The 17,972-nt window shown below is 38.2% G+C and overlaps 1 protein-coding gene across 2 annotated transcripts in view; it reads left to right on the plus strand.

Annotated features, from left to right (window-relative positions):
- The window catches only part of LARS1 (leucyl-tRNA synthetase 1), a 68,311-nt gene that overhangs the window by 14,449 nt on the left and 35,890 nt on the right, over window positions 1-17,972 (plus strand). For both annotated transcript variants that reach the window (XM_049708027.1, XM_049708026.1), the window contains exons 7-15: window positions 387-499; window positions 4,467-4,530; window positions 6,460-6,527; window positions 6,647-6,872; window positions 9,403-9,490; window positions 9,573-9,649; window positions 15,167-15,220; window positions 15,983-16,123; window positions 17,877-17,954. In XM_049708027.1, the coding sequence (XP_049563984.1) occupies window positions 387-499; window positions 4,467-4,530; window positions 6,460-6,527; window positions 6,647-6,872; window positions 9,403-9,490; window positions 9,573-9,649; window positions 15,167-15,220; window positions 15,983-16,123; window positions 17,877-17,954 (909 nt within the window). The remainder of the gene's footprint in view (window positions 1-386; window positions 500-4,466; window positions 4,531-6,459; window positions 6,528-6,646; window positions 6,873-9,402; window positions 9,491-9,572; window positions 9,650-15,166; window positions 15,221-15,982; window positions 16,124-17,876; window positions 17,955-17,972) is intronic.

A 17,972-nucleotide genomic window follows, 5' to 3' on the forward strand; every position in this document is an offset into this window, starting at 1 on the left:
CAACATTGTAAATCAACTATACTTCAATAAAATTAAAAAAAAAAAAAAAAAAAGATAAGAAGAAGCCCAAGTGTAGCTTGAATATTTAGGGATACATAAAGGTGTTATGTAAATGCTCCTTCTTAATTTATTATAATTCCTGTATGTTTAATAGGTAAATGTGTGTGTCTAAAAACTTACATATTAAGCACAAATTAACATAATTATGACGTATTATATATTTAATAGGTGGAACTTGAAATTTTTTGGTTTCCTTTGATATTTTTGATATAATTCTAAGTTGGAAAATAAGGAGTAGAAGAGTAAATAATTGATTCATGGGAATTCCTGTTCATAGAGACCATATAAATTTCTCAAAAATTACCTTTTCTTTTCTCCTTCTGTAGGTAGACTGGCGTCGTTCCTTCATCACCACTGATGTTAATCCTTACTATGACTCGTTTGTCAGGTGGCAGTTTTTAACATTAAGAGAAAGAAGCAAAATTAAATTTGGGAAGCGGTGAGTTTGTTGTCCTTCAGTATAATAAAGTAAAAATCATGTAATTCCTGCATTATAATTCAGTGTGCCCCAGAGCTTACTTTTTTCCATTATCTTTTCTCTTTTTATAATTTCTCTTTTTGTTCTCTTGTTTCCTGTCAATTCCTTTTTGTTTGGCTGGTGTCTCAGTTTCTCTGAGCTGCTTAGTGTTTGTGACAAATAGAACCAGGGAGAATAGGGGTCTCACTAAAGATTCTCTCTTACGTTCTCACTAAAGATTCTCTTAAGTATTCTAGCCAAGTAGAAAAATAATTTTATTTGTGTTTTAGTTTATCTTTTTGCTCTATAAAATCTTCTATAAAGTTCTTCCTTGATTATATGGATTCATTAAAAGCTATTTGCAATTTTTTTAAAATTTTTGAATTTTATTTTATTAATTTTTTTATACAGCAGGTTCTTAGTAGTCATCCATTTTATACACATCAGTGTATACATGTCAATCCCAGTCGCCCAATTCAGCACACCACCATGCCCACCCCACTAGCGGCTTTCCCCCCTTGGTGTCCATACATTTGTTCTCTATATCTCTGTCTCAACTTCTGCCCTGCAAACTGGTTCATCTGTACCATTTTTCTAGGTTCCACATACATGCATTAATATACGATATTTGTTTTTCTTTCTGACTTAACTTCACTCTGTATGACAGTCTCTACATCCAACCACGTCTCAACAAATGAACCAATTTCATTCCTTTTTATGGCTGAGTAATATTCCATTGTATATATGTACCACAACTTCTTTATCCATTCGTCTGTCAATGGGCATTTAGGTTGCTTCCATGACCTGGCTATTGTAAATAGTGCTGCACTGAACATTGGGGTGCATGCATCTTTTTGAATTATGGTTTTCTCTGGGTATATGCCCAGTAGTGGGATTGCTGGATCATATGGTAAATCTATTTTTAGTTTTTTAAGGAAGCTCCATTACTGTTCTCTGTAGTGGCTGTATCAATTTACATTCCCACCAACAGTGCAAGAGGGTTCTCTTTTCTCCACACCCTCTCCAGCATTTGTTGTTTGTAGATTTTCTGATGATGCCTATTCTGACTGGTGTGAGGTGATACCTCATTGTAGTTATGATTTGCATTTTTCTAATAATTAGTGATGTTGAGCAGCTTTTCATGTGCTTCTTGGCCATCTGTATGTCTTCTTTGGAGAAATGTCTATTTAAGTCTTCTACCCACTTTTGGATTGGGTTATTTGTTTCTTTAATATTGAGCTGCATGAGCTGTTTATATATTTTGGAGATTAATCCTTTGTCCGTTGATTCGTTTACAAATATTTTCTCCCATTCTGAGGGTTGTCTTTTCGTCTTGTTTATGGTTTGCTTTGCTGTGCAAAAGCTTTGAAGTTTCATTAGGTCCTATATGTTTATTTTTGTTTTTATTTCCATTACTGTAGGAGGTGGATCAAAAAAGATCTTGCTGTGATTTATGTCAAAGAGTGTTCTGCCTATGTTTTCCTCTAAGAGTTTTATAGTGTCCAGTCTTACATTTAGGTCTCAAATCCATTTTGAGTTTATTTTTGTGTATGGTGTTAGGGAGTGTTCTAATTTCATTCTTTTACATGTAACTGTCCAGTTTTCCCAGCATCACTTATTGAAGAGACTGTCTTTTCTCCATTGTATATCCTTGCCTCCTTTGTCAGAGATTAGTTGACCATAGGTGCGTGGGTTTATCTCTGGGCTTTTTATCTTGTTTCATTGATCTGTGTTTCTGTTTTTGTGCCAGTACCATATTGTCTTCATTACTGTAGCTTTGTAGTATGGTCTGAAGTCAGGGGGTCTGATTCTTCCAGCTCCGTTTATTTCCCTCAAGACTGCTTTGGCTATTCGGGGTCTTTTGTGTCTCCATACAAATTTTAAGGTTTTTTGTTCTAGTTCTGTAAAAAATGCCATTGGTAATTTAATAGGGATTGCATTGAATCTGTAGATTGCTTTGGCTAGTATAGTCATTTTCACAATATTGATTCTTCCAATGCAAGAACATGGTCTATCTCTCCATCAGTTGGTATCCTCTTTAATTTCTTTCATCAGTATCTTATAGTTTTCTGCATACAGGTCTTTTGTCTCCGTAGGTAGGTTTATTCCTAGGTATTGTATTCTTTTTGTTGCAATGGTAAATGGGAGAGTTTCCTTAATTTCTCTTTCAGATTTTTCATCATTAGTGTATAGGAATGCAAGAGATTTCTGTGTATTAATTTTGTATCCTGCAACTTTACCAAATTCATTGATTAGCCCTAGTAGTTTTCTGGTGGCATCTTTAGGATTCTTTATGTATAGTGTCAGGTCATCTGCAAACAATGACAGTTTTACTTCTTCTTTTCCAATTTGTATTCCTTTTATTTATTTTTCTTCTCTGATTGCCGTGGCTAGGACTTCCAAAACTATGTTGAATAATAGTGGTGAGAGTGGACATCCTTGTCTCGTTCCTGATCTTAGAGGAAATGCTTTCAGTTTTTCACCATTGAGAATGATGTTGGCTGTGGGTTTGTCGTATATGGCCTTTATTATGTTGAGGTAGGTTCCCTCTATGCCTGTGTCTTTTGGTTGGAGCATTTAATCCATTCACGTTTAAGGTAATTATCGATATGTATGTTCCTATGACCATTTTCTTAATTGTTTTGGGTTTGTTTTTGTTGGTCCTTTTCTTTTGTGTTTCCCACTTAGTGAAGTTCCTTTAGCATTGTTTGTAGAGTTGGTTTGGTGGTGCTGAATTCTCTTAGCTTTTGCTTGTCTGTAAAGCTTTTGATTTCTCCATTGAATCTGAATGAGATCCTTGCAGGGGAGAGTAATCTTGGTTGTAGGTTCTTCCCTTTCATCACTTTAAGTATATCATGCCACTCCCTTCTGGCTTGTAGAGTTTCTGCTGAGAAATCAGTTGTTAACCTTATGGGAGTTCCCTTGTATGTTATTTGTTGTTTTTCTCTTGCTGCTTTCAATCATTTTTCTTTGTCTTTAATTTTTGCCAGTTTGATTACTGTGTGTCTCGGCGTGTTTCTCCTTGGGTTTATCCTGTATGGGACTTTCTGCGCTTCCTGGACTTGGGTGGCTCTTTCCTTACCCATGTTAGGGAAGTTTTTGACTGTAATCTCTTCCAATATTTTCTCAGGTCCTTTCTCTCTCTCTTCTCCTTCTGGGACCCCTATAATGCGAATGTTGTTGCGTTTAATGTTATCTCAGGGTCTCTTAGGCTGTCTTCATTTCTTTTCATTCTTTTTTCTTTATTCTGTTCTGCAATAGTGAATTCCACCATTCTGTCTTCCAGGTCACTTATCCGTTCTGCCTCGCTATTGATTCCTTCTAGTGTAGTTTTCATTTCATTTATTGTATTGTTCATCTCTGTTTGTTTGTTCTTTAATTCTTCTAGGTCTTTGTTAAACATTTCTTGCATCGTCTCGATCTTTGCCTCCATTCTTTTTCCGAGGTCCTGGATCATCTTCACTGTCATTTTTCTGAATTCTCTTTCTGGAAGGTTGCCTATCTCCACTTCATTTAGTTGTTTTTCTGGGGTTTTATCTTGTTCCTTCATCTGGTACATAGCCCTCTGTCTTTTCATCTTGTCTGTCTTTCTGTGAATGTGGTTTTTGTTCCACAGGCTGCAGGATTGTAGTTCTTCTTCTGCTGTCTGCCTTATGCTATTTTCATTTTAAAGGCAAATTTATATTTTACAGTCTTCTGTTTCATACCATAAAGCCAAGATCAGTGAATATTTTTCAGTGGTATTACCTTTGATGAAGGCAGAAAGCTTTCATTAAATAACTATGTTGGCAGTAGAACTCGCCATAAAAGCATAAAAATGATGTAGACATTTGCTCAGTTAGAAGTTCTAGTTAGAAGAAATATTGTGATGGTTAGGTGCAACACTGGCAAATATGTTAGGATAAAACTTGTACGTTATAATAATATTTGTTACTTATTCATTTTTTAGGTATACCATTTATTCTCCAAAAGATGGACAGCCTTGTATGGATCATGACAGACAAACTGGAGAGGTAATTATTTGTGCCATAGCGTAGCTATTGTAATAATTCTTTTTTAAAATAAATTTACTTGTTTGATTATTTTTGGCTGTGTTGGGTATTCGTTGCTGCACGTGGGCTTTTCTCTAATTGTGGCGAGTGGATGCTACTCTTTGTTGTGGTGTTCAGGCTTCTCATTGTGATGGCTTCTCTTTGTTGCGGAGCATGGGCTCTAGGTGTGTGAGCTCTAGGTGCTCAGGCTTCAGTAGTTTGACATGCGGGTTCAATAGTTGTGGCACATGGGCTTAGCTGCTCTGCAGCATGTGGGATCTTCCCGGAGCAGGGCTTGAACCTGTGTCCCCTTCATTGGCTGGCGGATTCTTAACTACTGTGCCACCAGGGAAGTCCCTATTGTAATAATTCTTAATGTGGGCATAGAGTTTAAGAAATAGATTAGAAATCTAAAAATCACTTTATTTCAGTGCTGAGGTGTATAGTCATGATACTCTGGTGGCTGTTAAGCCAGAGGCAGAATGTCATCATAGGTACCTGTATCTTGTCAAGGACCTTGCTACTCCAAGAGTAGCACTAGGTTCAGCTGCATCAGCTTGTGTTAGAAAAGCACATTTTTGTTTGTTCATCTGTTTTTTGTTTTTGTTTTGTTTCTTTGGCTGCTGTGCCTGGCTTGTGGGATTCCCCGACCAGGGATCGAACCCAGGCACTTGGTAGAGAAAGCGCAGAGTCCTAACCACTGGACTGCCAGGGAAATCCTAGAAAAGCAGATTCTTGAACCTCACCCCGAAATTGCTGAATCAGAAGCTCTGGGGGTGGGGCCTAGGAACCTGTCTTAACGTGTTCTCAGTGTGATTCATATGCCTGCTAATGTTTGAGAAGAACTGCTTGGAGAGTGCACTGCTCTAAAAGGAGAGCATGAGGAAAGGTAATGAGATATGTGGTTAACTGATGTACGCAGATTCCATTTATACTTGCTTTGGTCACATGCCTACTTACTTATTTCCAAAGTACTTCCAGCCATGCATGACATCAGTTCATTCTACATTCCTGTAGGACACATTCGTGACATTATTCCTTGTAATACTTGAATGAAGTAAGGGTAAGTCATTTGCCTAAAGCCTTGGCACAGTAAATCAACAGCAATGCCAGGATCTGAACTTTGCAGTCCCTATGAGTGTGTCATTCTTTGTTACCACCTTTGAACACATTTGTAGTCTAGCAACTACCTTTCAAAATCAGCCTTCAATTATGATGTAACTTATTTGACAGAAATGAGTGTTAATCAAAATTTTGAAAGATTTGAGGGCCTTCAGAGGCCCAGTTTACTATGCTAAGTTTTAATATAGTCAGTGGTAGCAGTATCCTAAATTTCAATAGTACATCATAGTTTTTCACAGCATTTTCCTATCATTATCTTAGGTTTTCCTCAGGACAGTCCTGTATGAATCACAGCACAGTTATTTTACAGATGAGGAAATGAAGGCTCAGAGTGATTGTGACTCCTTGGGTCAAGCCACAAGTGAGGGCCCAAGCTAGGTTTTGAATGCACATCATCTGACCCCTGGTCCAGTGTATGTCTGTGATGACTGCTCTGTAGGATTGATGTTGGTTGTATCTTCTAACTCCCATTTTGGCAAACACTATTTTGGCTAATTAATCCAAGTCACTTCATTTTTTTTTCCCGCTGTTCTTCCCTCTCAAGGGAGCTCTTAGCATCCTTGATCGGTTTTGGTCTGGTGTGGGGTGGGATGGTGGTCTTCAAGTCATTTTTACACATTAGGCTTCCATGTGGTCAGCACACCACTGGCAGTCTCTTCATTGGAAGAAAGAATTATTCTAACAATGCAGGAACCCATCTTAGAAATTTGAATCAGATCTCTCACATAGATTAGTAGGTGTAATCCAAGCCTTTCTTTCTCCCTTGAATTTTTGTTTTATTTTGTTTAGGGTGTTGGACCTCAGGAATATACTTTAATCAAGTTGAAAGTGCTTGAGCCATACCCATCCAAATTAAGGTAGGTTTGCTACCTACCTTAATAGGTAGAAGAATTGTTGCTTCATCTTTTTGAGATATCAGATAGTTGTGATGGAATCCATAATGTTTTTTGCATAAATGTATATATTTTCTTCTTAGTGGCTTGAAAGGGAAAAATATCTTCTTGGTAGCTGCTACTCTCAGACCTGAGACCATGTTTGGACAGACAAACTGTTGGGTTTGCCCTCATATGAAGTACATTGGATTTGAGACAGTGAATGGAGATATATTCATCTGCACCCAAAGAGCCGCAAGGAATATGTCATACCAGGGCTTTACCAAGGACAACGGAGTGGTGCCTGTTGTTAAAGAGTTAATGGGAGAGGTAAGTTGGGTAGCAGACTTTATTTTAGTGCATGAATTTAGAGGAAAATGTCAAAAATGAAGCTTGAGAAAACATTTAAAAAAACCTTTTAATTGAGGTGTACGTTACAGTCAAATGTGTTAAGTCATAAATGTGTATATTTTTAGTGTGTTTTTAAATGTGTATACAGTCATGTAAGCACCACCCAAATCGAGATATAGAACAGTTCCAGCACTGCAGAAGGTGCTGTCATGTCCATTTCACGTCACTGCTCAGCCTGCTCCTGCAGAGGTGACCACTGCCATGACTTCAGTCACCAAAGATTAGTTGCTCTTCTTGAACTTTACACAGTGGAATTGTATAGTCTGTACTTTTTTGTGTTTAGCTTCTTTGGCTAAAAGAAGCTAAATACAAAAAAGTACAGACTATACTTTTTCCATGTTGTGTGTAGGAGTAGTTTGTTCTTTTTTTTTTTTATTGCTGTGGCGTATTCATTGTGTGACCATATCAGTAAAATAGTATTTTTGAATCTTACATTGCAACTCAGTAACTATCTGGTTGAAAAATACAGACAGCCCTCCCCGAGAGATTTAATAGCTGTGGTAGACACTATATTACTTTTTTAATATGATTACCTGCATTCCTGGAGTGGAATTGCAGCCGCTTTTTTTCTGAAAAGGAAGTCTTGGTTGACCTTAACTAAATCTAGATGGTTACATAGCTCTTATCCTTAGAGTTTATTTACTTATTGGTATTTTTGAGTGTGTTTTATTCCCTTTGGTAAATGCTGATCGTTGGTATCTTAATAAATAATCTTTTAAAAGAAAAGGATGAGTAGAATACCATCTCAATTCTCCTTTTGAATTGGAGAGTTTATTTCTTATTTTGTAAACTTATTTTTTGACTAGATTACTAAATATTCATAAGACTTAAAATTCAAGAGGAAAAGAGGGAATTCCCTGGCAGTCCAGTGGTTAGGACTCCATGATTTCACTGCCGAGGGCAGAGGTTCAATCCCTGGTTGGGGAACTAAGATCCCGCAAGCTATGCAGAGCAGCCAAAAAAAAAAAAAAAAAAAGGACAAAAAGTTACACAAAATAGTCCCAGTCACTCAATTCTCCCTTCCATAGGCAGTCAGTAAAATCACTGTCTTGTGTATCCTTCCAGAAGTATTTCATGTGTATACAAGCAAATACGTATATATATATTCTTTGGCCCTCTTTTTTACACACAAATGGCAATGTATTTTATCACATTGTCTGTGTTTTACTTTCTTTTTTACTTAACTATAACTTGGTAATTATTTTATCAGTAGGTAAACATCTTTCTTGTTCTCTCTTTTGGGTTGTGCCATGCAGCTTAAGGGGTCTTAGTTCCCTGACCAGGAATTGAACCTGGGCCCTTGGCATGAAAGCACAGAGTCCTAACCACTGGACCTCCAAGGAATTCCCTTTGTTCTTATTTTTTACTGTTACACAGCATTCTGTTGTTTGGCCGTGCCACAAATTGTTTAATGATTCTTTATAATGGGTAGTTGAATTGTTTCTTCTGTTATAAGCAGTGCTGTTACATCTTATTAGTTCCTGATGTTAGAGTTCTGTCTGAGAAGTTTTTAGGAACAGTATTAATGACACCATTTTTTTCCTGTTCTTAAATGCAACTTTTTTCCATGTTAATTTGAACAGATTCTGGAATGAGGAAAATGGGTGGTATAAATTTAAAAATAGCTTTCAACCTTTAAGGCTATTATGATATTTAGCCTTTATCCTATATGACTGTAAATTCGATAAGCAGCTTATGTATATGAATAGAGTGGAAGGGTGGGAACTATATGGAATTGAAAAGTGCATTCCTTAGGTAAACAAGCAGCTGCAAGCTGTTTGTGTGTTTTGTTTTGTTTTGTTTTGTTTTTTGGCTGTGCCGAGCGGCATGTGGGATCTTAGTTCCCTGACCAGGGATTGAACCTGAGCTCCCTGCATTGGAAGCGTGGAGTCTTAACCACTGGACTGCCGGGGAAGCCCCGCAAGCTGTTTGTTGATATATGAGAATATGGGTCCAATATTATCCGACCTTTTGATTTTTTCTTTTAAGATACATCTTTTTAATTCAGTTTGTCTTCCTAATTATCATTTAAAATAGAGATATGGTATTCTATCTTGTTGATGTTTCATATTTTATTAAGTGATTTTTTTATCATTTAAAGTTTTAGTTGTTTCCAGGTTTTTCTAAGGTAGTTAACACAGCATTGGGGAGATTCTCAAAGAAAAAATAATTCTTTTTCCTGTGAGGTAAATTCCTAGGATTGGATTGCTGGGTCCAAGTTGGATTCCTATATTGTTTTCCTCAAGCAATGTATAAGTGTACTAATTTCCTCACAACTTTGCAAGATTTGGGTATTATAATTATTTTCAGTTATTTTTTGTCTAGTAGGTATAAAAGAATGAGTGTTGTTGATTATTAGCTTCTCAGGGCTTAAAATGTTAACATTGTTTTAAATTTTAATGATCAGAATAAGTTACTTCTGTTTTATGCTGATCTTTTTCTTACATAGGATATTCTTGGTGCATCACTTTCTGCGCCTTTAACATCCTATAAGGTGATCTATGTTCTCCCAATGCTCACCATCAAGGAGGATAAAGGTAAAGAGTTTATTTCTTTCTAGCAATTCTTTGCGAAACACATTCTGGTTATATTAGTTAATTCTACAGTTTCTTTTATAAGGTACTGGTGTGGTCACAAGTGTTCCTTCTGACTCCCCCGATGATTTTGCTGCCTTCAGAGACTTGAAGAAAAAGCAAGTGAGTATCTGTGTTTCATGTTCCTATTTCCTCTTCATCATCTCATTGGTTAGGTACCACTGAACTAATTATTGGATTAGGCTAAAAAGCTATGCATGTATCTTTGAAATGCTACCTTTAACCTGTTTCTTGATATTTATATGTTTTTCTATGATTTGAATTTTAAATATCGATGTAAAATTTATAGAATCTTTTTTTTTTTTTTTTTTTTGGCTGTGCTGTGTGGCATGTGGGATCTTAGTTCCCTGACCAAGGATGGAACCCACGCCCCGCTGCAGTGTAAGCGTGGAGTCTTAACCACTGGACCGCCAGGGAAGTCCCCATAGAATCTTTAAGACTTATTTTTTTTAGAGCAGTTTTAGGTTCATAATAAAAATCGAGAGGAAGGTACAGAGATTTCCCATATACCCCCTGCTTCAACACCTGCATAGCCTCCCCCATTATTAGTATCACTCACCAGAGTGATACATTTTTTTTTTTTTTTTTTACTGAAGATGAACCTACATTGACACATCATAATCACCCAAAGTCCATAGTTTACCTTAGGGTTCACTCTTTTTTTTTTTTTTTTTGCGGTATGCGGGCCTCTCACTGCTGTGGCCTCTGTCGTTGCGGAGCGCAGGCTCCGGATGCGCAGCCTCAGCGGCCATGGCTCACGGGCCTATCCGCTCCCCGGCATGTGGGATCTTCCCGGACCGGGGCACGAACCCGTGTCCCCTGCATCGGCAGGCGGACTCTCAACCACTGCGCCACCAGGGAAGCCCAGGGTTCACTCTTGGTGTTGTACATTCTGTGGATTTGGACGAATGTATAATAACATGTGTCCATCATTATAATACACAGGATTTTCACTGCCTTAAAAATCCTCTGTGCTCGGGCTTCCCTGGTGGCGCAGTGGTTGAGAGTCTGCCTGCCGATGCAGGGGTCATGGGTTCGTGCCCCGGTCTGGGGAGATCCCACATGCCGTGGAGTGGCTGGGCCGCTGAGCTTGCGCATCCGGAGCCTGTGCGCTGCAACGGGAGAGGCCACAACAGTGAGAGGCCCGCGTACTGCAAAAAAAAAAAAAAAAAAAAAAATCCTCTGTGCTCTTTTTGTTCGTCTCTCCTCCCTCCCACCCCTGGCAACCACTGATCCCTCTCTCCCTCCCTTCCTTCCTTCCTTCCTTCCTTCCTTCCTTCCTCCCTTCCTTCCTCCCTTCCTTCCTCCCTTCCTCCCTTCCTCCCTCCCTCCCTTCCTCCCTCCCTCCCTTCCTCCCTCCCTCCCTTCCTCCCTCCCTACTTCCCTCCCTCCCTCCCTCCCTCCCTCCCTCCGGGTCTTAGTTAGGACACGTGTGATCTTCGTTGCAGCATGTGGGATCTAGTTCCCTGACCAGGGATCAAACCCTGGCCCCCTGCGTTGGGAGTGTGGAGTCTTAAACACTGGACCACCAGGGAAGTCCCCACTGATCTTTTTCTTTTTTTTTGGTGATACGCGGGCCTCTCACCATTGTGGCCTCTCCTGTTGCGGAGCACAGGCTCCGGACGCACAGGCTCAGTGGCCATGGCTCACGGGCCCAGCCGCTCCACGGCACGTGGGATCCTTCCGGACCGGGGCACGAACCCGTGTCCCCTGCGTCGGCAGGCGGACTCTCAACCACTGAGCCACCAGGGAAGCCCCCCACTGATCTTTTTAATTGTCACCATAGTTTTACCTTTCCAGAAAGTCATAGTTGGAATCATACAGTATGTAGCCGTCTTAGATTTTCTTTCAATTAGCAATATGTATTTAAGGTTTCTCATGTCTTTTCATAGCTTGATAGCATATTTCTTTTTAGCACTAATAATATTCTGTTGTCTGGATGTACATTTATTCATTTACCTGATGAAGAACATCTTGGTTGCTAACAAGTGTTGGCAGTTATGAGTAAAGCTGCTGTAAATATCCGTGTGCAGGATATTGTATAGACAACTCTTTTGTGTAAATACCAAGGAGTGCGATTGCTGGATCATATGGTAAAAGTATGTGTAATTTTGTAAGAAACCACCAAACTGTCTTCCAAAGCGGCTGTACCATTTTGCATTCTCACCAGCAATGTATGAGAGTTCCTGTTGCTCCACATCCTTGTCAGCATTTGGTATTGTCAGTTTTCCAGATTTTGGCCATTGTAATTGGTGTGTAGTCATATCTCATTGTTTTATTTTGCATTTTCTTGATGGTGGATGTTGTGGAGTGTTTTTTCATATGCTTGTTTGCCATCTGTGTATCTTCTTTGGTGAGATTTGTCTGTTAAGGTCTTTGGCTTATTTATTTATTTTTTTCAAATGAGTTGTTTTAATTACAGGTGGTACAGAATTCAGGATAGAACCAAGACTTAAGAACACATTTTGGCAGGCTTCTGGGCTGGGTTTATGCAGGTGTCATAGTTAAGGTAGAAATGGCTGAGAAGAACTAAAGACAAGATGAGCCGCTGTATGATTTTTTTTTTAACAAAAGTTTATTCTTAAATGTACAGTAGGTTCCAAGACAACACTTTATTCTAGCTATAAGTGGCAACAGATACTATGGCAGGGAGTCCAGATGTTTAAACAGGAATGGAATTAGGATCATCATTGCCTCAAACACAAGGAACAGCTTACTTTTTGCCAGATTTTTTAATAACACCTGTGGCCAGGGGCGCCTTTCCCTGCGGCCTTCGCTTTTAGCTCCTTGAGTTTCTTCTGCTCCTCCTTGTGTTTCTGCTTGAATGCCTTACCTTCCTTGTCTATCTCCTTGGCTTGCTTCTTGGCGTGCTTCAGGGGCTTCTCCTCGCCACCTTCAGGGCCCAACATGGTGCCTGCCACCCCTTCCCCAGAGCCTGCTCCCGGAAGCCTTATTTTTTAAATCAGGTTGTTTGTTTTCTTATTGTTGAGTTTTAAGAGTTCTTTGTATATTTAAGAGTCCTTTATCAGATGTGTTGTTTGAAAATATTTTTTCTCAGTGTGTGGTTTGTCTTTCAATTCTCTTGATGTTGTCTTTTGCAGAGAAGAACTTTTTAATTTTAATGAAGTCCAGCTTATCAATGATTTCTTTCATAGATTATGTCTTTGGTGTTGTATCTAAAAAGGCATCACCATATGCGTGGACATTTAGGTTTTTTCCTGTGTTATCTTCTAGGAGTTTTATAGTTTTGTGTTTTACATCTAGGTCCATGATCTGTTTTGAGTTAATTTTTGTGTTGAGTGTCAGGTCTGTGTCTAAATTCATTTTTTTGCTTGTGGTTGTCCAGTTGTTCCAGTAACATTTGTTGAAGAGACTGTCTTTGCTCCATTGTATTGCCTTTGCTCCTTTGTCAAAGATCAGTTGACTGTATTTATGAGGGTCTCTTTCTGGGCTCTCTGTTATATTCCATTGATCTATCTGTCTGTTCTTTTGCCAGCACCACACTATCTTGGTTATTATAACTTTACTATAAGTAAGTCTTGAAGTCAGACAGTGTCAGTCTTCTAACTTTATTCTTCTTTTATATTGAGTTGGCTATCCTGGGGCTTATTCCTCTCCACGTAAACTTTGGAATCAGTTTGTTGATATCCATAAAGTAACTGGCTAGAATTTTGATTGAGAGTGTATTGAATCTGTTGGTTAAGTTGAAAAGAACTGACATCTTGACAACATTATGTCTTCTAATCCTTGAACATGGAATATCTCTCCTTTATTCAGTTCTTCTTTGATGCTGTTCATCAGAGTTTTGTAGTTTTCCTCATATCTTACATTTACATTGTTAGTTTTGTACCTAAGTGCAATTGAACAACACAGGTTTGAACTGTGCAGGTCCATTTATAAGTCTTTTTTCAATAAATATGTACTACAGTACCAGGTGATCTGTGGTTGATTGAATTTGCAGATGTGGAACCACGGATACAGTGGTCTGACTGTAAAGATATATGCAGATTTTTGACTGCTTGGGGTAGTTGGCACCACTAACCCCCATGTTGTTGAAGGGGCAACTGTATTTAATTTTGGGGGTTACTAATGTAAATGGTATTGTGTTTTTAATTTCAAGTTCCACTTGTTAACTGTTGGTATATAGGAACACCATTGAATTTTGTGTTTTAGCCACGTATCCTGCAACCTTTCTATAATTGCCTGTTAGTTCTAGGACGTTTTTTTTGTTGATTCTTTTGGATTTTCTACATAGGTGATCATGCTATCTGCAAACAATGACAGTTTTGTCTTCCTTCGCAGTCTGTATACCTTTTCTTTTCTTGCCTTATTTAATTACCAAGAGCATTCAGTATGATGTTGAAAAGGAGTAGTGAGAGGGGATATGTATTGTGTCTGATCTTAGTGGGAAAGCTTTGAATTTTTTGAAAATCATCAAGTATGATTTTAGCTGTAGGTTGGTTTTTTGTTTGTTTGTTTTTTTCTTTGGCCACGCTGCGTGGCTTGTGGGATCTTAGTTCCCCGACCAGGGATTGAACCCTGCCCCCTGGCATTGAAAGCACGGAGTCCTAACCACTGGACCGCCAGGGAATTCCCTGGCTGTAGGTTTTTTATACATAGTCTTTACCAAATTGAGAAAATCTGCTTCTATTCTAGTTTACTGAGAGTTTTTATCTTGAATAGGTATTGGATTTGGCCAAATACTTTTTTTCATCTGTTGATACGATTGTGTGATTATTCTTTTTTAACCTGTTGATGTGATGGATTTCGTAAAACTTTTGAAAAAAGGTTTGAGAAAAATTTTCTGATATTCACATTTGCATTGCAACCTGGAATATGAACCTCATTTTAAGTGGTGTGTGTGTGTGTGTGTGTGCATTTTTGCTTTTGGCTGTACAGTTTCATCATTTAAGTCATTCACTCTAACTTAAACTGTTTAGTTTTTTAAAATCATACGTCCTTTCTTGAGATATTTTGTAAAATTAAAAAATTGCTCTCTGTGGAGGGAAGAACAAAAATAGTTTAAAAAAGTTTGGAGGGTGCTTCTCTTAATGATTGTACAGTAAGTCCCCTACATATGAACCTTCAGGTTGTGAACTTTGAAAGCTGCGAATGTGCATCTGGTTCCAGCAAGGAACCAGAACCTGTGCCATCCATGTTAGGCATGAGTGAACTTGCAGCTTGCCCTCCGTGTCCTGTTGCTGACGATCCTTCAGCTCTATCATCTCCCACCTCCTGTCCCTCCTCCAGTCAGTAACTCTTCTTGCCTGTCCACTTGATGCCAGCCCCTGTATGCCAGCTGTTGTACAGTACTATTGTAATATACTTTTCAAGGTACTGTACTGTAAGATTAAAAATATTTTCTTTATTTTTTGTGTTTGTTCGTCTTGTATGTATTATTTGTGTGAAAAGTATTATAAACCTGTTACAGTACAGTACTATATAGCTGATTGTGTTAGTTGGGTGCCTAGGGTAACTTTGTTGGACTTACGAACAAATTGGACTTATGAACAAATTGGACTTATGAATGTGCTCTGGGAACGGAACTCGTTCGTATGTAGGGGCTTATTGCACCAGTGAACTATTGATCATTAATATTAACTTCCAATTTTTTTGTAGGCTTTACGAGCAAAATATGGAATTAGAGATGACATGGTCTTGCCATTTGAGCCTGTGAGTACATAGATGATTCAGAATATTAATATCCATTTCTTTATTAGAGAACAAAGAGCAGCTAGCACTTTACTTGTCACAGAATTACATAATTGGTAGAGTATGAAATAAGAGGGAGTTTAAGAGTTTGTTTGCTTTAACATGATATCTGCTGTGGTGGATAAGAGCAAAAGAAAAACCAGCAATAGGCATTTTCTTAGCACCTGGCACCTGTAATTCTGAAACAAACAAATAGCCTTTTAGCATTACCAATTTTATAGTAGCTTATTTTCTAGTGTGGCCAATTTCCAGGCTTCTAAAGACAAAATTTTGCCATATTACTCATGAATGTTTATGTTTTCATATTAGTATCTGCAGAAGAAAAAAAAAATTAAATTACTAGTGAATAATTTTCATGAAGAATCCAGAAGACTTAATATAAACCAGAAATAAGACCATCCATAAATTTAGTTGTTTACAGCGTTTTGCTAGTTTCAACATTAATTAATTATGTGCCAGTGTGGTGTTGAGAGCTGGGGAAGTTGTGTATGTAGTGAGGGAGGGACAGTGCGGGGGTTGGTGCAGAGAATGCGGGGGGTTCCTATGGAGAGTAGGAAGACACATTCACATCTGGATGTTAGTCCCTAATGTGTGACACTGCCCTAGTGATATATAAGATCTGAAGTGACTTCATTGGACAGTAGAGGCAAAAGGACTATGCCTTTAGGGCTGCTTTTGTGTTTATTCAATGTGAATAAGTTCTGACATTGCTCTTTTTTGCAGGTGCCAGTCATTGAAATTCCAGGTTTTGGACAGCTTTCTGCTGTAACCATGTGTGATGAGTTGAAAGTTCAGAGCCAGAATGACCGAGAAAAACTTGCAGAAGCAAAGGAGAAATTATACCTAAGAGGCTTTTATGATGGTGTAAGTAATAATTTTGTTATCATTTTTATTTGATTTACTTACTCCATGCTCTGTGGTTTTCTTCTTAGTGGTTTAGAAAAAAACTATAGAAAAATTCAATATTGTTTCAGCTCTATCCTGTTTTGAGAAGGGATTACTATAAGATTGTGTTCTTCTATTTCCAAATTTATTTTTTTAATCTATTTTGGTCCAATAGTATTTACGGAAATTCCATTTTTGTGCCCTCTAATCTCTGAGTGAATTTCTTGAGAAGATAAAGTTAGTTCATATTATTTTACAATAAATTCCAGAAGTTTATTGCATGGACCATACCTGGTCCCTTCTTTTGCTCTCTTAATTGTGGAGTTCATATTTTAAATAAGCAGTTTCATTCAGTTCATTAATTTACTTGTTAATGCCTATTCCATGCCATGTTAGCACAACAGACAAGTTGTGAACCTCTCTTTTCTCCTCAATTGTGCATATGTTAACATGGCTTACATTTCCATGGAAAGAAGATGAGGCTAGAGAAAGTAAAAACTCAATCAAGTTGCTAGTGACTTGAGGTTGAAATGAAGATTTTTAAGGCTGTAAGTGAGAATGTTCTTTATTTTTACCTTTACTTTCATTTCTCTGGATAACCAAGAATTGGTTGTATGTCCTTTTTAAAAGTAACTTACACGTTTTGGATGACAGTAAAAGCCAACACTTATACAGCATTTATATATTAACTTACTTATATCTCAAAATAGCCTTGTGAAGTGCCACTTATTCCCAATTTATAGATGAGGAAATTGAGGCACTAAGAGATTAAGTAATTTACCTAAGATCAGCCAGACAGCCAGGCAGAGGCAGAACTGGGACTCAAACTAGGCATCTTGGCTCTAAGATTTGTGCTTTTAACCCCTGTGCCATAATGATCTATAACTATAATTTCATAATGATGAATTAAGTAGATATGAGCATCTTGGTACGTTAGAGAACTGGGGCAGAAAAAAGAACATGTGTCTTTTCCACTTAAGATAGAAACTATTAAGAATGCCCTGGTGGTCCAGTGGTTAGGACTCTGCACTCTCATTGCTCTCATTGCCCAATTTCAATCCCTGGTCAGGGAACTAAAATCCCAATCCCACATGCCATGCAGTGTGGCAAAAAAAAAAAAAAAAAGAAACTATTTGAGAGAGTCAACAGGAGTCAGATAGATGGAGATCAGAGTATCAGCTGGAAGGGGATTGTGGCTTTGCTCTGTGACAGCAATGGGCAAGTCATTACTTTGCCCTAGAATTAAGTCTTCCCGCTACGTAAAAGGCAGAGTTGAAAAACAGTAGGCCTTCCTCTAAGAGCCAAGTTTATCACATGGGCAAGCAAAGGAGAATGCTTGCTGGCAACAGGCGGAGTTGTAAAGAGAAGCCTAAGTGGGGCCGAGCTGCATTTGCTCAGTTCCTTCTCCTAAAGCCTTCAGGAATGATGTGAGTTAGGGTAGAGGAATTCTCTTCACATGGAAACCTGAGAAGTGGGAAGGAAGTGAGCATTTCTTTCTAATCGTGTTCATAATACTTATCCTAGTTATACTGAAAGAAAAACAAGTGTGTTGTAAATATTAGCTGTCTAAGCTGTGCCAAAATAAAAATTTATGGTTCTAAATGTGATAAATTTCACACTAAAAATATTTTGGTTGTGTGTGCAAGTAAATTTAGTTAGGGAAAGTTCTAGGGGGGGCACCCAAAGCAAATTTTAATTGTATGTGCTTTTTCCCTACTTCTCATCCTTTTAGGTAATGTTGGTGGATGGATTTAAGGGACAGAAGGTCCAAGATGTAAAGAAGACTATTAAAAACAAGATGATTGACACTGTATGTAATAGGCTATCC

The sequence above is a fragment of the Orcinus orca genome, chromosome 3 (genome assembly GCF_937001465.1).
Source record: "Orcinus orca chromosome 3, mOrcOrc1.1, whole genome shotgun sequence".
Classification (NCBI taxonomy): domain Eukaryota; kingdom Metazoa; phylum Chordata; class Mammalia; order Artiodactyla; family Delphinidae; genus Orcinus; species Orcinus orca.